We start from the raw sequence: 22,390 nt of genomic DNA on the forward strand, positions 1-22,390 counted from the left end.
TCGGAAGGGGCTGCCCAGGGAGGTTTGGAGTCGCCATCCCTGGAGGTGTCCAAGGAACACCTGGACGTGGCCCTCAGTGCTCTGGGCTGCTGACCAGGTGGGAATCAAGCCCAGGCTGGACTCAATGATCTTAGAAGGGTTTTCCAACCTCAGTTACTCTGGGATTCTGGGATTTCCTCCAGGGAACACGGACTCTTGATGGGATTTTCAAAGCAGGGAGAGTTCCCTCGCACAAAAGACAGATCTAACCCCAAATTCTCCATTTACAGGGGTCAGAAGGGACACTGAGCATGACGTGGTCCTTCCTCTGCTCGTGTCCTCCTGTTTATGGAGATGAGGGATTTCCAGACTTCCTACACGGAACCTGCTCTGTGCTTACCAGCTGCGAACAAATTGCAAAGCCTTCCCAACGTGCCTGTGAGGGTCTGAGGCACCGAGCCAAGGGCTGGGATTAAAGAGATGCTGATCTGCACCTTCAGTCCCAGACAGCTTTTGAAATCAGCCTGGCAGGTGCCCAAGGTGTGGGGACTGCAGAGCTGAGCCATCCCAGCCACTGGAATGCCACGGGAAGGGGAGGAAGCTGTGAAAAGCAGCTCCCCTTAACCCAGACGGGCTTGGGAACGATGCCAACGATAAGAAAAAGCAGTGGAAAAACACCAGGACGCCAGCACATTTGATGAGCTTTAGGTTTTAATATCACACCTTTGCTACTGGAGACAGGAGCAGGGAATGAAGAGATCGGAATTCCCGCGTGTGCGTGGGGGGAAAAATCCCAATTCCACCGCACTAATGCCACTTGGGGTTCTCAGGAGGAGGGAAGGGGCTGGAGGGATGAGGCAGGGCCTGTCCAAGCTCAGGGACAGGGGACAGGAGCAGCTCCGGGCCCTTCACTTCTGCTGCTGCTGCGGCGGCCACTGCACCGGCTGCTTGATCTGCTGCTGCTGCTGCTGGCATGGAACCTGGGCCAGGGGCACCTGCCCCGTCCCGGTGGCCACCGGGCACTGCGGGGTCAGCACCACCACGGGGGTCACGTCCGGCACGGGGGTCACCTCATGGCACACGACCCCCTCGGAGCCGTGGCAGGACCGGTCGCTGTCGTGGCAGGAGGAGCCTCCGCTGTGGCAGGAGGAGCTCTCAGAGCTGTGGCAGCCTCTGTTCTCACGGGAGCACATTTTTGGGCTGGTTGGAGAGAAGGCTGAAAACCTGGGGAGGAGAGAAGTTTGGCATTAGAGCAGGGAGGGCACCTTTCCCATCTCTTTCCCTCCTCTGCTGTGGGATCAGATTCCCTCGCTGTGCTCACGAGCCCACAGGGCCCAGCAGGATTTGCTTTTCTGCCCATCCAGTTTCCCCAGTTTGGGGCTTCATTCCCGCACTGCTGGATTAGCCTGGACAATCTGAGCACCCTCACAAGTCCCCACAGCAGCCCTGGCCTCTGTTTCTACTGGGCTCCTGAGCCATTTTCCTTCTTTCCCTTGAGCCATTTCCCTGCTTTCCCTTGAGCCATTTCCCTGCTCTCTCCTTGAGCCATTTCCCTGCTCTCTCCTTGAGCCATTTTCCTGCTCTCTCCTTGAGCCATTTCCCTGCTCTCTCCTTGAGCTATTTCCCTGCTTTCCCTTGAGCCATTTCCCTGCTCTCCTTGAGCCATTTCCCTGCTATTCCTTGGCTGCATCTTGGGATGATCCCGGAGGAGCAGATTCTCTGTGGGGTGTTGGGATATCCCACACCACCAAGAGGCATCTTGGCAAGAATCCCAAAAACTCGTAGCCTGGAGGGGCCCTGGCACAGCTGGCACTGGTGGCAGAGCCCCGGCAAAATCCACTTCCAAAGGCAGGTGCCCAAAATAAAGACACTCCTGTGCCTTCCTCCCTCCTCGTGTCCTCTGCTCCCTCCAGGCCCAATTTCCTGAGCACCAGGAAAATCCTCTGTCCCTTCCGAGGATTGCTGGGATTTCAGGGAGGCAAAAGGCATCCGGGATGCTGAGCTGGAAGAGGATCCTGCTGCTCCTTCCTCTCACAGTTTAAATCCACTTTCTCTGTTCTTCCCTAAATTTCTTCAAGGATGTTTTAATACTTTCAACTCCTGAAAGTGTTTTCTCAAAGGAGCTTAGTAAAGGAGTCAGGCTTATAAATGCAATTAAAATTCCCAGCTTAACCCCAAGGTTTCTTATGAAAGATCAGCCTGCTGTCTCCCATTCATCCCTAAATCCCATGATTTGCTTTTATTCATTTCCAGTTTGTCCTTTGGATACTGGAAAGCATCGGGGTAATCCAAATATAACTACAGGTGATAAATTTTGCTTCTCAGTACAGGCAGTCCTAATTTTTGGGAGCATGAAACGGCCCCAGCCACAGAGCCAAGGATTTGGCTCTCAATAACCCCAGGAAATGCCCCCAGAGCAAAGCTCAGCTCAGTGCAGGGAATTTTCATTGGAATTAAAGGTTAGCGGTCAAGCAGGGACTTACCTTGGCTGTGAAGGCTCTGGAGGAGGAGTGGAGCTGAGTGAATGAGCTGCTCTCCCCTCCAAGGACTTTTATACAGTTCCCAAGTCTCTTCCTGAAAATGCAATAACCCCCTGGGGAAAAATGACCAAGGTATTTACAAAACAGCCACACCCCTAATTACCCACCACCTTCAAAAGCTCCTTCAGCCCGATTTCTTTGATTGACTTGTCAGGCTCTGGATTGTCTTCCTCGTGTTACACAGCTTTAATTGCACCCTGCCCGTCGAGGGCCGCGAGTGAAAACCGTGTGGGTGGCTCGGCTGTCTCACCCTCATGGCACGATGAGTTTTAGGGTTGCAAAATGGATGGCAAAGGTGGTGAGTTTTGGGGTTCCTATCCTCCTGAAACCTCTCACCTGGAGTCTGGCAGGAAGGAGAGCTCCCAGTGCCCAGTCCTCCCCGAATGGTCTTGGCAGGACCAGGCTCTTGTGGAGAAAACCCACCATTCTCAGGTTCTCGCTCTGAAAAAAGGCAAATTCTTAGAAAGTTCTGGTTGGACATCCTTGGAAAACATCTTTAAAGTAACTTTCACCCTGTGAGACACCTGCAGGTACCAGAACTGAGCTGAGGGTCCCCTCTCTCTGACGGGCTCGTTTCCCGAAGGAACAAAACCAGCATAATGAAATCTGTGGCCACTGTGGGAGGCTCTGGCTGGGAAGTGACCTGTCAAACCCAGGTGGTGGCACAGGCCACTTTTGGAAGTGTTGGCTTCTACCTGTGAATTCCCCCAAAATGTAAGAAGGTTTCCTCAACACGAGGGAGAACTTCTTCCCATGGAGGGGGGCAGAGCCCTGGAACAGCTGCCCAGGGAGGGCCTGGAGTGTCCCCCTCTGGAGTCATTCCAAACCCACCTGGACATGTCCCTGTGTCACCTGCTCCGGGTGACCCTGCTCCCCAGCTATTCCGGGATTCTGTGATTTTAAGGTTCAGGGATTCTGAGGTTCTGTGGTTCCATGATTCCACGGTTCTGTGATTCCCTACCTGTGTCCATCCATTTCCCACCTAATTTTACGGCCATTCCACCATCACTGACAGACTCACCACCAATTTTCATTGCTGACATTTTTTCTGGCCAACCCCAAGGTGCCCCACACAGAATTTCTCTTTGAAAATTGCAGTTTTGCTCATATTTTACTCTTTTTTGTTTGCTGGCTTCTGGAGCAATGATGGGAAATCGGTGCTCGCGGAAGCCGCTTGTGCAAACCTTGCACCCATGAGTAAGCTGTGAGTAAAATGCTGGGTCAGAGACCACACATCCGAGCTCCCCACGCATCCCGATCTCCGCCGGCTCTTCCCTGGGGCGGGATGGGAGCACCTGGGTGCAGAGCACCAGGATGGTGCAATCACGGATGCAACCATGGCTTCGCAACAGCCCCGATTTCTCATTTTCCCTCCCATTCCCAGCCTGACCGTGGAATTCCAGCAGGACTCCTGATACGTTTTCACTCATTTTCCCACTTGAACTCCCTCATGGAGCCACGAGGTTTTGTTGGGCAGAGATCTCCTGAAGCCAAGGGGTGGCTCCCGCTTGCTATCACTGAAACAATTTCTGGAGTTTCTATCCAGAGGCGCCAGTTGGAGGCTTTCATCCAGAAGCCAGATCCGTGTTTACTGCTCAGCCTGTTTACCAACAGCTGCAGCAGAGGGGCCTTGGTTTAACAAGCACTGACAGGCTCGGGGCTGACTCCTGTCTTATCAGACCTGGGGATGGATATGTTTTTATCAGAGTTGGGGATGAGTCCTGTCTTATCGGACTTTGGGTTGAGTCCTGCGTTATCAGAGTTCAGGATGAGTCCTGTGTTATCAGAGCTCCTCAGCCGACGAGGATGACTCGTCCCTGCCTTGTTGCACAAGGAGAGGGGAGGAAACCTCCCTGTGCCAAGGATAAAACCCAGCCTCGGACTCCTCCCAGCCTCAGGAGCTGAGCTCTGGAGAGGGCGGATCATCTCCGGCTCCTCGTGTCCAACCTCTGGATGTAAAACCATCCTGTTCTCCCTGGGTCTATTAAATATTGAACCATCCAAACTTGGGGAGTGCCTTTTGACAGCAGCCTCAAGAACCAGGGAGTAAGAAATGGAATTTTCAAGTCTTTTCTGTTTTCTTTGCTTTGGGAGGGACTGAAATTTTGGAGTGGTTTTTGGTCAGTTGGATAAATGCAAAGATTTGAAGGCTCTGGACTTGGTTTTCTGGGAGTCTCTGGGAATTTGAGCTTTCAGAGTTCTTTTGCTCCCTTGATGAAGGAAGGAAACCCACAGAAATATCAGCAGTGAAGTGGTCGATTCTAGAAATAGATGGAAATAAATGATAACACCGCCTAATTTTAGAATGGAATTTAATGGGGCTGGTGACAAAATCTTGCGTCATTTTCCCCACGTGATGATCTTATGACATTTTACAGTGTGAAAGATCCTCACTGTGGCATCAAACATGGGCTTAGAGCTCAGAAGATTTGGGTCTTCGGTGTTTCAGGGCAAAGTTTTCTGGATTTTTATTGATTTAAAAGGGTCAAAATCCCCCCACGTGGGTGAAAGCAGAATGGTAAAAACCAAACAATGTGATTTTATGTCTCACTTTTAAATGGGCCCAGATCTATGGGTGGCTTTTTCCCTCCTAACAAGTATCTGGATGAGTCAAACAACCCCAGAGAAGAGTCCTGGAAGATTAAATGTTGGGCAAACCCCACATCCCAACCAGCACTGGAACCGTCCTCTCCCTGTGCCTAATTTAGGGCCTGATCCTATCAAAAAATGCCATAAGCAGGTTATGGGGAGGAAGCCAAGGAGCTCCTTGGAGTTGCCTCATGCACGAGGTTCTACGTGCTTGGGGTTACGCCATCCCCAGCAATCTCTGGGACAGGAGCCTGGAATTGTTGCCAAGTAAACAACCTTTCACTCCCGAGGTCAGACTGTAAATAATAATCAGTCGGAAATCCCCCGGGAGATTTGCAGATCTCATTAATAAGGCTTGTAAGGCCTGGGCTCCCTGCGGTGGGAGGAGCATCTCCAGCAGGAGCCAGGTTAAGAACAGAATCCCAGAATTCTGGAGTAGTTGGTGTTGGAAGGATCTCTGGAGATCTCCCAGTCTCCACCTGGAGCAGGTGGCACAGGGACATATCCAGGTGGGTTTGGGGATGGATGTCTCTGGAGGGGGACACTCCGCTCCTTCCCTGGGCAGCTGTTCCAGGGCTCTGCCACCTGCACGGAAAGAAGTTCTTCCTCATGCTGAGGTGGAACTTGGGGTTTGGTTTATGCTCATCCTCCTTGTCCTGTCACTGGGCACCCCTGGGAAGAGTCTGGCATGGTTCCCTTGCCACCTGAACTTCTCTTGCTGTTGAAAATGCTGTGTTTTGGTTCTATTAATACAAATGTTACGTTTAAGTGTGGGTGTCAAGTACATGTGAAAAAGGTTGGAAGAAACTCTTTGTGTTGTGGAGACTCCTTGAGGACCCATTTGCATTTTGAGTGATGGAGCCAGAGATGAAAGAAATCATCCCAATATTGAAAATATCCACAGACTGAGAGGTTTTATTTTCTGACCCATGATCCAAAGGAGAAGGAGAAAAGAATCTTTTCCTGTCACCACAGCACAAACCCCTTTTTCCAGCAGTTCTTGGGGGAGTGTTGTCAGCACAGCCCCATGTGAGGAACGTGGAGCTCTGAGGCCGTAATGACATGGTCAGGGAAAAATTCCATTGTGGCACATCCAGGGACACTTCTGGGATGTGGGAGCTGCTGCTGGGCCAGTCACTTCTTCTGGATGGGGGGCCAGCGGGTGCTCTGCTTGCACTGCTGGGTCTTGATGGTGGGGACAACCACTGGGCATTTCTGCTGCACCACCTGGGCGCATCCCCCGCCTTCAGGGCTGAGCTCTGGACCTGGGAATGTCCCAGTTTCATATCCCAGCCCTCCACCATAGTACCCTGACCCCTCAGTGACCCTCCCCGTGGTTAGGGTATCACTCAGGGGTGCAGGGTATCCATACCCAGCCCCTGCTCCCTCAGCGATTCCCAAATCCCCTCGGTGGCAGACGGATCTTCCCCCTCCCCCCGCACTGCTGATGACCGGACCCAAGTCCTCGCTGCTGTATCCCATTCCCACTCCAGAGCCATACACTGGGACTGTCCCCACTGTGACGTCCCAGCCAGACGTGACCCCACAATCCCCACTGATGGACCTGTCAGAGTCACACGAGTACCCCCCTGAGATGCTGTAGGGGGCTGGCGCTGGCCGGGCCGGGCAGGACAAAGGTCTCCGGCTGTAGGTGATGGAGCCTTCACCCTCGCAGGAGAAGGAGGCGTTGCCGTGGGAGTTGGAGAGGGCCCCGGTGCAGAACCTGCGGTGGCTCAGGGAGATGTCCCGGCTGTAGCCCCGGTTCTGCCATCTCCGCCGGAGGCAGTGGTAAAGCTGGAAGAGGAAAGCAAAACACCCAAACTTGCACCACTTTGCTTCATGTTTGTACCGGGGCAGGTGGGGAGCCGCCAGGTGGTGTGGCCAGGAAAGCTTGGCCAGGGCTTGGGGCAATTCCAGGCTTTGGAACCGAGTGCTGCTGAGCTGTTAGAGAATCATGGAATCATGGACTGGTTGGGGTTGGAAAAGATCTTAAAGCTCATCCAACGCCACCCCCTGCCACGGGCAGCGACGCCTTCTGCTAGACCAGGTTGCTCCAAGCCCCTCTTTTTCAAATCCAAGGATATCTGGACTCTTCCTGGGACAGCCTTCCTCTTTCTACCTCTATTTCCAGAGAATCCAAAAGCTGAAATATATTCTGAATCCAAAACCCGAAATATAAAATCTGAACTATATTCTTTTCCCATCTAATAACTGTCAGGGTTTTCCCCACTCATTTTCATGTCCACAGCCATGGAGCTGCAAAAATACCGAGGATCATCCTTGTTTCTGTTTCCAAACCGTTGCAAGAGCGATGGATCAAAGTTTCCACCCTGGCTCTGTTATTGCAGCCCCAAAATTCTTTCATAGAAGGTGATTGGCCCAGACACAGAGGTTTGTGGCCATTCTGAGGTCCAGCACAGGGTTGTTAATAATTACCATCAAAAATGTGTCCTGCACATGCAAACCCACAGAGGTTGTGCAGTCCCCACGTGCTGGCCCTGCCACAGACCCATCCGGGTTTTTACCCTGCTCATCCCTCTGCACCCCAGCCTGGTGCCTTGATTTCACCTCTCTCCCCAGGGATTGGATCCATAACGGAGCAAGAACCGAGGACTTGGCTCAGGCAGAGGGGTCCTGCTGCTAGCGTGAGCCAAGGTCTCAAATCAGCCACATCCCACGATTAGGAAACTACAAAATCCCAGGAAAAAAAAAGCAGACTTACCCTCTTCAGCCATCGGAAACACATTTAGAAGGTAAAAGTCGACGGAATGAGGAGCTTTAACAGCCTCTGGAACATTTATATGGCGTTTAACATATATGGGAAGTGAGACACCCTCGGGAATGAGAAGGATTTATTTACCAAACCGGCGTTTCAGTGTTTGCTTTGCCTCCCGATCCGTATCTCCCTTCACACCGCTCATTTCGCTGCCCTAATTGTTACTTCTGCCTAATGAGCCTATTCCTGTGCCCCTGCCCTGGGCTACGCAGGAATCCTCCGGTCCTCAGCCCCGGGAGAGGTGGGTGGGGATGTGGGTGTAGGAGAATGCGGAGCGACATTAGGGAGTGTGGGGCACAGGGCAAGAAACGCTCATAGTGCTCTGGTGACAAGTTGTTCCCTGCCGCAAATCCCTGGTGGCCCCAGGGGGAGTTTTTTTCCCGAGGAAAACATTTGCATATGAACCAGAAGGTCGCCAAAAGTGATTGATGCCCGGATATGGAATTTTGCAAGGGTGCTGTAAAGAGAGCTTAAAGATAGAACAGCGGGAGGTGTGAACGTCCTGATGCTTAAACCCAGCCTGGCTGGATTACGCTTTAATGCCTCCAAATCCCTCTCTTCCTTCTTTTTCATATCCTTCCTCTGGTTTGGAAAGAGCACCAGGCCGCAGGGAGTGGGGGAGTCTGGTGGGGGTTGCAGATCCAGGCTGCTCCAGCCCGGCCCTGCAGAGCAGCTCCTGGAGGCTGGACCGGCTCTGTTCAGCTCCGGGAAATTTTGCTGTGGGGACAGAGAGTCCCAGCTTTGGCCAAAGCCCCATCCCCTCGGCAGAAATCCGTGTATGGGGTGGTGGTGCTGCCAGGGCAGGGCGCAAAGCCTGGGAAGGGAGGGATTTGAGGGCTGGAGGAAGATTTGGAGCTGCCTGAGGGATTTGCTGCTGGTTTTATTCCCTCTTGCCTGGCTCAGGGTTGATTTAGGTGGCTCGCATGTGAGGCTTCCCTCTGGGTACAGATCATGGAATCCCAGAATCACTGAGGTTGGAAAAACCCTCCCAGACCATGGAGTCCAGCCCGTCCCCCCTTTGTCAGCCAGCCCAGAGTGCTGAGTGCCACCTCCAGGCATTCCTTGGACACCTCCAGGGATGGAGACCCCAAACCTCCCTGGGCAGCCCCTCCCAAGGCCTGAGCACCTTTTCCAGGAGGAAATTCATCCTGATGTCCAACTCGACCCTCCCCTGCCACACCTTGAGGCCGTTCCCTCAGGTTTGCTGCAGGAAGGGAGAGGATGGCAAGGCCGTGGGTGTTGTCATGGTTTTATTGCCCGCCTGGGGCATCACCAGCTGCTCTTGGGTCATCCCCAATCCCTGCTCTTCCCAACTGAACCTGCTGGACCTGGTCAGGTCTCCCATGAGCTCCACAGAGGTCATTGGGACCTTGGAGGACACAGGAGGGCCTGCACCATGCCCAGGCACCAAAGGGGTGTTGGTGTGGATACAAAAATGCTGCTAGCAAGGATTTTCTTGCTATTTTCTAAGTCCGTGAGAGACTTTTCTCTCTCACAGAAGAGGCAGCAGAGTTATGTAAACAACCAAACACCTGCAACCTTGAAAAGTCTTGTTTATGGTACAGTAGAAAAGTATTTTGACAATGCATGTTTTAGGATTTTGACCAATCACCCCAAGGTGTGGCTGATCTTTGTCCAATTAGACTATGAAGAAAAAGTCTATTAAAGAGTTTGTAAAATAATTAAATAGATCAATCTTGCTGCACAATTCCTGCCTGCTGGATCTTCTCTCCTCCTCCCTACGGCTGCGGGACACGGTGATATACCTTAGGGCATTTTAATATGTTGGTGCTGTGGTTCCTTCGAATTTTGGGATCTTCTGTTCCTCCCTCACGGAGCCCAGGTGCAAAATGAAAGTGCAAAGTCTCTGGGACAATAAACTGGGTGGCTTTGGAGCGAAACATCTCATCAGAGACATTTCTACATCGCAAGACCATGAAATGCAGGTTGATAATGCAAGAAAGAAATGAACTCTCAAAAAAGGGGCAGCTTTGAGCACTTACATTTATTGGATATAAAAAGTGCCTTTGGAAAAGCAACAGGACATTATCAAAGGCACCCCAACACCAGGGCACAGCAGGGGAATCCTGGAGTTCTCACATGAGGATGCAGTGTCCAGGGGCGAGGGGAAGACATGCTGGGAAGGACCAGGCAGCCAGAGGCAGGGCTGGAGGCAAAGAGGTGCCGTGGCAGAGACTCAGAGCCGGAGTTGCCCACGGCTGTTACTTCTGCTGGCTGTAGGGCCAGTAGGAGCTCTGCTTGCTCTGGTGGGACACGATGCTGGGGATGACAATGGGACATTTCTGCTGGGAGGAGCCTCCGCTGCCACCTCCAGAGCTGATGATGATGGTCTGTCCTGAGGAGCTGCCGCCGTATCCTCCTCCCATCCCGTAGCTGGATCCTCCACCACAGTATCCAGAGGATCCTCCACTGCCTCCCCCTACAATGATGCTCTTTGATCCTGAAGATCCACCACCATATCCTCCTCCCATCCCATAGCTGGATCCTCCACCACAGTATCCAGAGGATCCTCCACTGCCTCCCCCTACAATGATGCTCTTTGATCCTGAAGATCCACCACCATATCCTCCTCCCATCCCATAGCTGGATCCTCCACCACAGTATCCAGAGGAACCACCACTACTTCCATCTCCCATTATGATCTTGGTTCCTGAAGATACACCACCATATTCTCCACCCATGCCATAAGCTGAAGATCCTCCACCACAGGAACCACCACTACCTCCCCCTACAATGATGCTCTTTGATCCTGAAGAGCCACCACCGTATCCCCCTCCCATCCCGTAGCTGGATCCTCCGCTGCAGTATCCAGAGGAACCTCCACTGCCTCCGCCTACAATAATGGTCTTTGATCCTGAAGAGCCACCACCGTATCCTCCTCCCATCCCGTAGCTGGATCCTCCACCACAGTATCCAGAGGATCCTCCACTGCCTCCCCCTACAATGATGCCCTTTGATCCTGAAGAGCCACCACCGTATCCTCCTCCCATCCCATAGCTGGATCCTCCACTGCAGCACCCAGAGGATCCTCCACTGCCTCCCCCTGCAATGATGCCCTTTGATCCTGAAGAGCCACCACCGTATCCTCCACCCATGCCATAACCTGAGGATCCTCCACTGCAGTATCCAGAGGAACCTCCACTGCCTCCCCCTACAATGATGGTCTTTGATCCTGAAGAGCCACCACCATATCCCCCTCCCATCCCGTAGCTGGAGCCCCCACTGCAGCACCCAGAGGATCCTCCACTACCTCCGCCTACAATAATGGTCTTTGATCCTGAAGAGCCACCACCGTATCCTCCACCCATGCCATAACCTGAGGATCCTCCACTGCAGCACCCAGAGGATCCTCCACTGCCTCCACCTCCAATGATGCCCTTTGATCCTGAAGACCCACCACCGTATCCCCCTCCCATCCCATAGCTGGAGGAGCCCCCACTACAACAGGATCCACCTCCTCCACCACCAGAGCTGATGATGACTTTGCCAGAACCCCCTTGTCCCCCGCAGCAGGAGGAGCCCTGGGACTGGTAACTGGAGGAGCCGCTCCCGTGGCAACCAGAGCCCTCGCTGTGGCATCCACTGGACTGGGAGGACATTCCATGGCAGCCTCCAGAGCTTTGTCTGGAGCACATCTTGGAGCAGTGACCCTGCAAGGAACGGAGCTGTCAGAGAGGAGAACCTTGGAGATGCAGCTGAGCCTTCCCAGCAGACAGAGAAGGAAGAGTTCCCAGGAATGACCCCTTTTGTCCCATCTTCTGCAGCCCTACAAGGATGGCAGCTTTAACCTCCCTCACCCCTGTGAGAGCTGCCGTGATATCCCAGGGAGCTCTCTGCAGGCCACAACAGCTCCAGGAAACCTCTGCGTGTGGAAAGGTTGGGAATACTTCCCGAGGTTTGCACACATGCTCTGGCACGCCTAAAAAATTGTGTGGATCATTCTGGATGTCTCACACTGACTCAGCAGCTGAAAGTTCAGCTTTCAGAGATCCAGCTGCAACTCCCCTCTCTAAGGGAGGGAGTTCTGTTGGCACCTCCAGTTGGTTTTTGGTGGAGCCACCACGGTTCAAAGAACGCCCAAAGAACAACTGGTGGAGAGATCTCCCTGCATAGAGGTTCCGGCAGCTTCCGTATCCACGGGCTTACCTTCAGTGCTGGTGGGAACGTTGTGATGCTCGGTGTTGGTTGAATGAGGAGCCTTGGGATAGCTGAGCTTTTATACCGGGTTCATCGTGCTCCCAAGGGAAGTGAGACACCCTAAGGAATGCTGAGAGATTTATTTACGGAGCTTGGCTTCAGCTGCCTCCTTCCTTGACTCACTTGCAGCAGAGGCGATGCGAAGGAGGCGCATCAGCCCCGTTCTGTATCGCAGTCGCTAATTCTGGTTAATGGTTCCCTTCCGGGAGCCTCACTCTGAATTTTTGGGGCAAACAACATCTCAAGGTCTGTTTTAGGGGGTCCCCAATGTGTTTCTGCTGGGCTGGAGCTTCTCGGGAGCTCAGGAGAGTGTGGGGACTGAGCAGATGCTGAGGGATGGGGACTGGAGTGAGTTGGAGCCAGAGAGTGATGGAAGGACAAGGATAAAGGATGTGCTGGAGCAGAATCCCAGAGAATTTTGGGGAATTTCCTCAAGGACTGGCGAGATGGGGAGCAGGAGTATGTCCATCCTGCTGACAAAGGCCAGAGGTACCACCCCGATGGAGTGCCCTCCATTGGAGCTGCCCAGATCTGTGTCAGAGGATGGTGTGAGAGTGACAAGGAGAATATTTCCCCTCAACCTTTTGGGAGCCCAAGGTCCTAGCTGCTGTGGGTTTGAGCCCGGAGGTCCAAGCTGCTCCAGCTTCCAGGAGTCTCCATTCTCCAGGTTGGAGTGGGGAAAGCCATGAAATCCTGCTATTTTCGAGGTTGCACTTGAAGGCCATCAAGACCTTACCCTTGAACTCCAGGACGTTAAACACCCCCTCTGCCTCAACAGCACCCATTTCTGAGGGTCTCCACTGTCCACCCCACCCATACTTGAGCTGGGGAGTCACCTGGATATTTTCCCTGCTGGAGGATGACAGTTTGTCAGCACAGCTGTCCCAGCACTGGCTCTGTGTCACGCGTGTTTGGAGCCTGACAGCAGCATCCGCCCTCCTGGGACACTGAGTAGACGAAGGACTAATAGGGGGTTTTGGCAGTGGGGACGTGTGACAGCAGCAGCAGGTCCCAGCTGTCACCACGAATGTGACTTTGAACACGCACACGTGACACACTTAGGATAGGGACAGGGCCACCAGCACCGGGGACACACGTGCAGGGGCTTCCTTTGTTCGGCTTTGGAGTCCCTCCCGTGGCCTTATCTTTGTTCTCATCTCCAGATCTGAGGTGTCACCGCCGTTCTGGCTCCCAGCTCTGCCGTGTGGGTGTTGTACTCCTGAGGATCTCACCACCTTGATCCCTTCCGTGCCTTCGACCTGTAGGGACTTGCCCAGAGGGACACCCAGGATTAGCAGCTCGTTGGCACAGAGGGACACCCAGGATGAACAGCTCATCTGGACCCAGGGATGAGGAAAGGTCATGGAGGCTTTTGGAGGGGTGGTGAGAGGAGATCCTGCAAACCACGGAGTGTGGCGAGCCCAAGGTTGGACCCCCTTGAAGCACTGGGCCTGTAGCACATGGATTTGTTTGCCAGAGGTGTAGGAAAAGTGTGGCTGGAAGCACAGCTGCGGAAGGGTCGGCACTACCACAGCCTCTCTCCCAGGTTAGGGAGAAACTTGGATACCTGTGTTGGGGAAAGGGGAATGGGGATGTAAAAGGCTCCAGGGCCACGTTCTGAGTTTTGTGATGCTCCGCTGGGCCCTTTTCCCTGCAGTCCTGGAACCCTTTGGATGGGCTGGTGTCGCTGTTGTGTGCAGGGACGGCGAAGAACGACGTGCACTCAGGTCAGAGAAGATGGTCGAAGCTGACCAAAACCCATCTTTTTATAGCATGGATTGCAAAAGAGAAATTACATGATTGGCCCATCGGTCAACGACCTACCAAGGTGATAGGCTCTAACCACCCATTTCAAAATATTCTTCCCAATAAACTAAAACAATTCCACTACGTTCTCACAACAGCCTTGCACCTGCAAACGTTTACGGACTATCCAACCATCAGACAGCTGGCTTGCGTGAGAACAGAGACCTTCTCATGAGACAGTACAAAGTGGAGAATTTTTCTCTGCTCGCCTCCTCAGCATCTACAGAGAGGCTGGCAGATCATGGTACCTCTTCATCTCCTCACTGCAAACACCTGGGAGGGTGGTTGATACGAGAGAGGACAAATCCCTGGCCAGATCCTCCAGCAGCCTGGGTCCCTTTTCCCAGCAGATTCCCTTGCGCACAGTGATGCTGACAGTGTGGGGTGTGGTCCTGGAGAAGAACTCTCCAGTTTTTCTCCAAAAGGCAGGGGCCTGTCAGTTGTGATCCCTCAAGAGTTTCATGGTTGATGATCCCTCTAATTCCTAATTTTGTTTCCTCCCTACCAGCTGTGTTTGTGAGATGGACAAAAACCCTCTGGGCTTAAAGTTTGCTAAACTCAAGACTAATCCCTCCTGTCCCAAAGAGGACTTTGGGAGTCCTTTTTGAGAGGATTTTCCCACTTTGAGAGGAAAGCCAGCTGTCTCTGGGCTGCGTCCAAAGGACAGCAGGCAGGTTGGTGAGGGAGGGCATTTTTTTCCTCTACTCTGCTCTGGTGAGATCCCACCTGGAATGATGTGTCCAGTTCTGGTGTCCCCAACATAAGAAGGACATGGAATTGTTGGAGCAAATTCAGAGGAGGCCATGAAGTTGATAAAGGGCCTGGAGCCTGTTCCCTATGGAGACAGGCTGAGAGAGCTGGGAATGTTCAGCCTGGAGGAGAGAAGGTTGTGTGGAGACCTCAGAGCCCCTTCCAGGATCTGCAGGGGTTCCAGGGAAGCTGGAGAGGGACTTTTCATCAGGAACTGCAGTGGAAGGACACAGGGAATGGGTTCAGGCTGAAAGAAGGGAGATTTTGGTTGGATATAGGAAAGATCTGTTAATGAGCACCTGCTCCAGAGCTGGAGGCTGGAGAAATTTTCCCAAGGGAATGTTTTGGATGTTTTATTCCTTTTTGGGAAGGACAAAGGAGAAAAGCAACCTCACAAACCAGTTCTGTCCGTGCACAGAAATCTTTATTTTCCGTCACATTTATGGCACAGAGGAGCCACCTGGGCATTCACAGCACAGGGATGCAGCACCGAGGGAACACAAGGCAAGGGGATGTGCCGGGAGCAAACTTGGAATGCAGAGACTCGGCTGTTCCCAGTGGGAACCGGAGATGCCCATGGCTGTTACTTCTGGCTGCATGGCCAGTGGGAGCTCTGCTTGGTCTGGTGGGACACAACACTGGGGATGACAATGGGACATTTGTGCTGGGAGGAGCCTCCGCCGCCACCTCCAGAGCTGATGATGATGGTCTGTCCCGAGGAGCCGCCGCCGGCTCCGCCACCGCAGCATCCGGAGGATCCACCACCGCCTCCCCCTCCCATGATGATTTTCCCTCCATAAGAGCCACCACCAGATCCCCCTCTGCAGCATCCAGAGGAGCCTCCTCCTCCTCCACCACCAGAGCTGATAATGATCTTCTGGGCTGATCCCCCACTGCCACCACCGGATCCTCCACCACAGCACCCAGAAGATCCTCCACCTCCCATTATGCTCTTTGATCCTGAAGAGCCACCGCCGGATCCTCCACCACAGCATCCGGAGGAACCTCCACCGCCTCCACCTCCCATTATGATCTTTGTCCCAGAAGAGCCACCACCGGATCCTCCACCACAGCATCCGGAGGAACCTCCACCGCCTCCACCTCCCATCATGCTCTTTGAAGAGCCACCACCGGATCCTCCACCACAGCATCCGGAGGAACCTCCACCGCCTCCACCTCCCATCATGCTCTTTGAAGAGCCACCACCGGATCCTCCACCGCAGCATCCGGAGGAACCTCCACCGCCTCCACCTCCCGTCATGCTCTTTGAAGATCCACCACCAGATCCTCCACCGCAGCATCCAGAGGATCCACCACTGCCTCCACCTCCAATGATGATCTTGGTTCCTGAAGATCCACCACCAGATCCTCCTCCCATGCCACCACAGCATCCTCCACCACAACATCCAGAGGATCCCCCACCTCCCATTATGCTCTTTGATCCTGAAGATCCACCGCCGGATCCTCCACCGCAGCATCCAGACGAACCTCCACCACCTCCACCTCCCATCATACTCTTTGAAGAGCCTCCACTGGATCCTCCACCGCAGCATCCGGAGGAACCTCCACTGCCTCCACCTCCAATGATGATCTTGGTTCCTGAAGATCCACCACCAGATCCTCCTCCCATGCCACCCCCACCACAGCATCCAGAGGATCCACCACTACCTCCACCTCCCATCATGCTCTTTGAAGATCCACCACCGGATCCGCCACCGCAGCATCCGGAGGAACCTCCACCACCTCCCCCTCCCATGATGATCTTCCCTCCTGAAGAGCCACCACCGGATCCTCCACCGCAGCATCCAGAGGAGCCTCCTCCTCCGCCTCCTCCACCGCCAGAGCTGATAATGATCTTCTGGGCTGATCTGCCGGAGGATCCTCCACCGCAGCAGGATCCGCCTCCTCCCCCGCCGGAGGAGCCCTGGGACTGGTAGCTGCTCCCCTGGCAGCAGCAGCAGCAGCCGCAGCCGTGGCACCCGCTTTGTCTGGAGCACATCTTGCAGCAGTGACCCTGCAAGGAGCAGCTTTTTACTCCAGGGCAGCCACCACCCTCATGAGAATTTCCCAGGGCCTGTGACCCCTGTCTGGCCCAACACCACTTTGTCGTGTCCAGGATCATCTTTTAAAGACTTTTATCCCAAAGTTATCCTATCTCCTTGTCCCAAAGCCATTCCATCTCCATCTCAATACTGATGAAAGACAGCCTTCAGTAGCACGGGCTGATCCTGCTTCTGTTTGGTCTGGTGGGACCAAGGCATCCCCAGGAGATTTAAATTCATCCCAGCAACTTTCCTGCCCTTCCACCACCACCCCCTGATGTTTTTAACCAAAACTTCTGTGTTTTGGAAGCAGAAAAGGAAGAGAAGAATCCCTCCCTTGAGCAGACCTGGACTTACCCTTCTTGGCTCTGACCACGGACACCTCAGGGCAAAGCTGAGCGAATGAAGCACCCCGAGATCCACCAACTTTTATACCATTTTTCCCGAGTGGGAAGTGAGGAATGGTTTAGGAATCCACAGGAATGGTGTAGGTTTATTTACCAAACAACCTCTCCTCCTTCATCCCACTTGTCCTGACTCACTGGATGCGGACAATGCCTCTCCCGTGCATCACTTCCTCGGCTGCCCTGCATCCACTGCACGTCCCACACATGAGCTCGGCTCCTGTGGTTGAGTTCCAAGGTAGGATTCTGGGCTTCCAGTAGGATTCTGGAGGTTGCCACCCTCCACTCCAGCCGGGAGATGCCGCTGGTGACCGACACCAGAAGGGGCTGCGGAGCCTCCTTTTGTTGAGTGTTACAGACTGGAGGCACAGGGGCGGATTGGTGGGGTGTCTGTGCAGGGAGCTGGACTTTGATGATCCTTGGGGGGTCCCTTCCACCTCAGGATATTCTGTGAGAGATTCCCAGGGGAACAGGGGCGGGACTGGTGTTTCTGGGGCACCAAAGGAATCCCCCATGGCTGTAGGAGATTTCCCACCACACCAGTGAAAAATTGATCGGGATTTTTGTTTAATTCCACCACTCTGGAGAGAGCAGAGGTCAGGCAGGCCCCGCCACGTCAATGATGGAGATGAACATCCCCCCTGTGCAGCAGCATCTCCATGGATATGGACCAAAAGGATGAGTTCCTGCCCATTTTGGGGATAACTCCAGCATTTCCGAAGAAGCAACAAGATTTGAGGCCGTGCTGTGCTCCTGCAGTCACCCTGAGAATCTCTGGAATTTGGATCCTGGTTTTCTTGGTCCTGGGCTGTTTCTGGGAGTGGGGATGTCTGACAGCACCGTTCCCACCTCCCCAGTGTGGGACCCCAAACCCTGGCTTTGCTCTGTGTCAATGTTTGTGCAGTTCTCAGGTATTTTAGCACCCTCTGGCTTCCCATAATAAAATCCCAGGGAATTCAGCTCTTCCAGTGGCAAAACACTGGCTGGAGGGGCTCATCTGGACATACTTTGAGGTTGTTTGCATCGCTGAGGTCCCCAAGGGGGAGAGGGCAGAAGGTGGAGGGACAGGAGAAGCCGTTATAGCCGTGGGTCACTCCTGGGACAACTCCAGGTGTCCGTCACCTGCCTCCCGTAGAACAATTCCAAGGTTTAATTCCCTTTCCCTGCTAATTGCCAGAGTAGACCACATCAAAGAGATCACTTCCCGCAGGGAAACTCCCTCTGAAGACTCACACCCGGAGCTGTGTTTTAGCCCTGTGGGAATGAGGAAATGCCCAGGTGTTCCAGGCTGAGCATCCCAGCCCTTGGAAGGGCCTTGCTGAAGCCCTGGGCCTGCCTCTGGTTCCACTGGGGGTTCAGAGCTGGAAAAGTGCTGGAGAACTCCCTCATTTCTCTTCCACAGCTGCCTGTGAGAGCACCAGGAGCTCCTGCACCATCTCATGAAGGGCCTGAGCTTCTCTCACCCCTGTAATTACACCTTGAAGTCCTTTGTAGCAGAATTTTGACATCTTCTATCTCTGAACCCACTCAGAACTTTCTTGGGCATCACCAGAATCTTGGTGAGGTAAAGAGACCCCAGTGATCAGCTTTGTGGTACCTCCTCTGACAGGCAAAAGTCAGGATCGTCATCATCAAGAGACATTAAATAGTGACCTGAGAATATTTAGTGAATCCAAAATCTCTTCTACCAGTGGGGTTTCGGTGCAGTTTTGCTCTGGAGCTTTATTGCAACAGCACCAGCTCGGAATAAAACCAGGGATGGAAATAAAGCAACTGGGACCAGAAAATCCAACCACGCACACACGGAACTCTCTAGAACTGCAAGTTTTATTGTCTGGTGCAAGCACTAGAAAATTGAGGCAGGAACAGGCACACGGAACAACCCTGGCTGGAATTATGGAGACACAGCACCAGAGGTTCCGGTCAGAACATTCCCGGGGGAAAGGAGAAGAGAACAATGCAAATAATCTTAAATTTAACAGAGGAGGAAATGTGAGGCATCTTCGTATCTTGGGCTTCCTTGGTGTCAGAGTCCTTCTGGCAGCCACTACTTGTGCTTGGTCTGCGGTGGCCAGCAGATGGGCTGGGTCTGCTGCTGCATGGACATTCCTCCAGAGCTGGAGGAACCACCTCCACCTCCACCTCCGCCTCCGCTTCCGATGATGATGATGGGACCTTGGCCCTGGTGGCCTGAGCCACCTCCACCTCCTCCTCCACCTCCTCCCCCAATGCACACAGGGCCTTGGCCCTGGTGCCCTGAGCCACCTCCTCCTCCACCACCACCACCACCGCTAATAATGATGGGACCTTGGCCCTGGTGCCCTGAGCCACCTCCTCCTCCTCCTCCTCCTCCACTGCCACCTCCAATACAGATGGGACCTTGGCCCTGGTGCCCTGAACCTCCTCCTCCTCCTCCACCACCACCACCACCGCTAATAATGATGGGACCTTGGCCCTGGTGCCCTGAGCCACCTCCTCCTCCTCCTCCCATGCCACTCCCACCAATGCAGATGGGACCTTGGCCTTGGTGGCCTGAACCACCACCTCCACCTCCACCACCACCACCACCACTAATAATGATGGGACCTTGGCTTTGTTGACCACCACCACCTCCTCCTCCTCCACTGCCACCTCCAATGCAGATGGGACCTTGACCCTGGTGCCCTGAACCTCCTCCTCCACCACCACCTCCTCCTCCACCAATAATGATGGGACCTTGACCACCTCCACCTCCTCCTCCTCCTCCACTGCCACCTCCAATGCAGATGGGACCTTGACCCTGGTGCCCTGAACCTCCTCCTCCACCACCACCACCTCCTCCACCAATAATGATGGGACCTTGACCACCTCCACCTCCTCCTCCTCCTCCCTTGCCACCCCCACCAACACAGATGGGACCTTGGCTTTGTTGACCACCACCTCCTCCTCCTCCACCACTACCTCCTCCAATGCAGATGGGACCTTGGCCCTGGTGGCCTGAGCCACCTCCACCACCACCTCCACCACCACCACCACCGCTGCCTCCACCAATAATGATGATTCCTTTGCCCTCGTGGCCTGAACCTCCACCACCACCACCACCACCACCTCCACCACTTCCTCCATCAATGCAGATGGGACCTTGGCTTTGCTGACCACCACCACCTCCTCCTCCCCCTCCGATGCAGATGGGTACATGGCTCTGGTGGTCAGAACTTCCTCCTCCGCCACCTCCACCCCCTCCAATAATGATGGGGCCTTGGCTTTGTTGCCCTGAGCCCCCTCCTCCTCCACCTCCTCCTCCTCCTCCTCCTCCTCCTCCTCCAATAATGCAGATGGATCCTTGGCTCTGCTGGCCACCACCTCCTCCTCCTCCTCCGCAGGAGGATGATGGCATGTGAGTCTGATAAATGATCCCGCCACCTCCACCACTGCCGCCGCCGCAGCCGCCGCAGCCGCCTCCTCCTCCATGGCAGGACGACCCCTGGCTCTGGTATCCCATAGATCCTCCTCCACCGCTGCTGTGGCAGCATCCTCCTCCACCCCCTCCATGGCAGCCGCCGCCGCCGCCGCCGCCGCCGTGGCACCCTTGGGACTGCTCAGACATCCCTTGGCCGTCTCCTTTCTGCTGGTGGGAACCCATGGTCTATGTGATGGGAGTCCTGCAAGAGAGAGAGAAACCAGGCCTGAGCTCTTCTGGAGGGAGAAGTTGTGTTACTGGGCCACCCCATCCCCTTCCAACACGGAATTGTCTTCTCTTCCAATTTTGCTCCTTCCTCCACCTCTGACTGATGCAAAATTTTTCAGCCTAAGGAATTAATGAATTAAACTGAAAACCTGTGAAGTTTTCAGCTTATTCCATCTACAGAACCTCCTTATCCAGATGTAACTGTTCTTTTTTTTACCATTCCTTAATAATTCCCTCTTGCAGCGGGTGTGTCGCTGCAAGAGGCACACGAGGCCATGGTACCCCAGAATTACCCTCATCCAAGTGTGGTTTGGGTATTTTGAAAGGGCTGCAATGCTCAGGGACAGGGATTAATATTCCCTGGCTGCAGGAAAGAACCCGGTTTGTCATTTGCATAACAATAACTTCACTGTGCTTTGAAATTCTTCAATCCCGCTTTCAAAGGAGCTCAGTGTTTAATTTCTCCTTCAGAGAGGAGAAGGAAGAGGAACAGCCTGTGGAAAAGTTGTCAGCGATGCAAAAGAAGGGGAAAAAAAAAGCCCCAAACTTCAGCAGTTCCAGGGCAGCACTTGCAGGGTTTGATGTGTCTGTCTCCGAGAGATGCTCTGAAGTTTGAGCACTTAATCCCCCCCCAGCCACGTCCTTGTCTGCCGGCAGCAGGAATTGATGTTCCTGTGAAAGGGAAGGGACAGCTCTGAAAGGAAACGATCAGCAGGATCAGGTGTCCAAATGCCTAAGGAGAAAACAAGAAGCAAAATACTCAAAAGAAACCCCTTTCCCATTTAGATGAAAGGCTGGAAAATGAGGATAGAGCCCCACTTTGTATTTCTGTTCCTTTGTTTCCGACTCTCTGCTGAGTACCTGCAAACTCTCTTTTTCCTGCCCCTTCCTGCAAGGTTTATTTTCCAGGAATATGTGTGTGTGTGTGTGGTGGCACCATGTAGTGCTGGGCCCAGAGAAATCCAAGGGGCTCCAAACCCCCCATTTTCCATGTCCCAGTGCTCTCCTTTTCCTGTGTGATTACATAATCCCTGAATTGGTAGAAAAACAAAAAATAGCTGCAAATAAAGAGGAATTTTCAGACTTTGAGACCCAAAAGCCGTATTTAATCCCACATTTCCATTTTAGCATTCCAAGCCTAATCAGCCAAATGAATTTTCATCAATCGCCTGAAATCTCTTACCGTGTCCCACGGCACGAACCAGTGGAAAGGAGTCAACGGGAGTGAGGGAACGTGGTATGAGAGAACTTTTATATAGGATCTGGTCCTCCTCTTGGAAAGAAACAATGATTGATTTATTTACAGCCAAACCCAGCCCCAGCTGCCCACTTACTTCGCATAATCTCGGGCTCGTCATTGCAGAGATCGGTATCGCCCTTCCTTCCACCACCTCTTTTGTTGTTGGCGGCGTTAAAATTATTGGATGGCTCCACCTCCTCCAGGTAAAGTGAGGAAATAGGGAAAACCAGACACATTTTCAGCCTAAACAAGTGATTGAATTTTATGTCCCTCTCTAGATAAAGTCCAGCATTCCAGAGAGGAAACACGAGGGGTTTTTGTCTTTATGGACACAGGGAATTTATTTCTCATCCTAGAAAATATTTCTGAGCTGCCAGAC

General features: G+C 53.4%; 4 protein-coding genes and 1 long non-coding RNA gene across 5 annotated transcripts; all 5 read right to left on the minus strand.

Annotated features, from left to right (window-relative positions):
- Nucleotides 1–672: 672 nt before the first annotated feature.
- LOC125318327 lies at nt 673–2,743 on the minus strand. Its single transcript, XR_007200319.1, has 2 exons — nt 2,463–2,743; nt 673–1,203 (listed from the first exon to the last, which is right to left on the minus strand). It is a non-coding gene; the product is annotated as an uncharacterized LOC125318327 (long non-coding RNA).
- Nucleotides 2,744–5,996: 3,253 nt separating this feature from the next.
- LOC125318250 lies at nt 5,997–8,146 on the minus strand. Its single transcript, XM_048288840.1, has 2 exons — nt 7,831–8,146; nt 5,997–6,902 (listed from the first exon to the last, which is right to left on the minus strand). The coding sequence occupies exons 1-2, from the start codon at nt 7,852–7,854 to the stop codon at nt 6,243–6,245; spliced, it is 684 nt and encodes a 227-aa protein (XP_048144797.1). The 5' UTR covers nt 7,855–8,146; the 3' UTR covers nt 5,997–6,242.
- Nucleotides 8,147–9,870: 1,724 nt separating this feature from the next.
- Nucleotides 9,871–12,088, minus strand: LOC125318241 (glycine-rich cell wall structural protein-like). The gene is made up of 2 exons (XM_048288826.1): nt 12,052–12,088; nt 9,871–11,555 (listed from the first exon to the last, which is right to left on the minus strand). Exon 2 carries the CDS (start codon nt 11,538–11,540, stop codon nt 10,107–10,109), a length of 1,434 nt encoding a protein of 477 aa, XP_048144783.1. The 5' UTR covers nt 11,541–11,555; nt 12,052–12,088; the 3' UTR covers nt 9,871–10,106.
- Nucleotides 12,089–15,060: 2,972 nt separating this feature from the next.
- Nucleotides 15,061–17,123, minus strand: LOC125318242 (glycine-rich cell wall structural protein-like). The gene is made up of 2 exons (XM_048288827.1): nt 17,058–17,123; nt 15,061–16,672 (listed from the first exon to the last, which is right to left on the minus strand). Exon 2 carries the CDS (start codon nt 16,655–16,657, stop codon nt 15,242–15,244), a length of 1,416 nt encoding a protein of 471 aa, XP_048144784.1. The 5' UTR covers nt 16,658–16,672; nt 17,058–17,123; the 3' UTR covers nt 15,061–15,241.
- Nucleotides 17,124–18,913: 1,790 nt separating this feature from the next.
- LOC125318063 (FK506-binding protein 5-like) lies at nt 18,914–22,037 on the minus strand. Its single transcript, XM_048288423.1, has 3 exons — nt 21,955–22,037; nt 19,715–20,745; nt 18,914–19,582 (listed from the first exon to the last, which is right to left on the minus strand). Exons 2-3 carry the CDS (start codon nt 20,633–20,635, stop codon nt 19,028–19,030), a joined length of 1,476 nt encoding a protein of 491 aa, XP_048144380.1. The 5' UTR covers nt 20,636–20,745; nt 21,955–22,037; the 3' UTR covers nt 18,914–19,027.
- Nucleotides 22,038–22,390: the final 353 nt, after the last annotated feature.

This window comes from Corvus hawaiiensis, chromosome 29, assembly GCF_020740725.1.
Source record: "Corvus hawaiiensis isolate bCorHaw1 chromosome 29, bCorHaw1.pri.cur, whole genome shotgun sequence".
Classification (NCBI taxonomy): domain Eukaryota; kingdom Metazoa; phylum Chordata; class Aves; order Passeriformes; family Corvidae; genus Corvus; species Corvus hawaiiensis.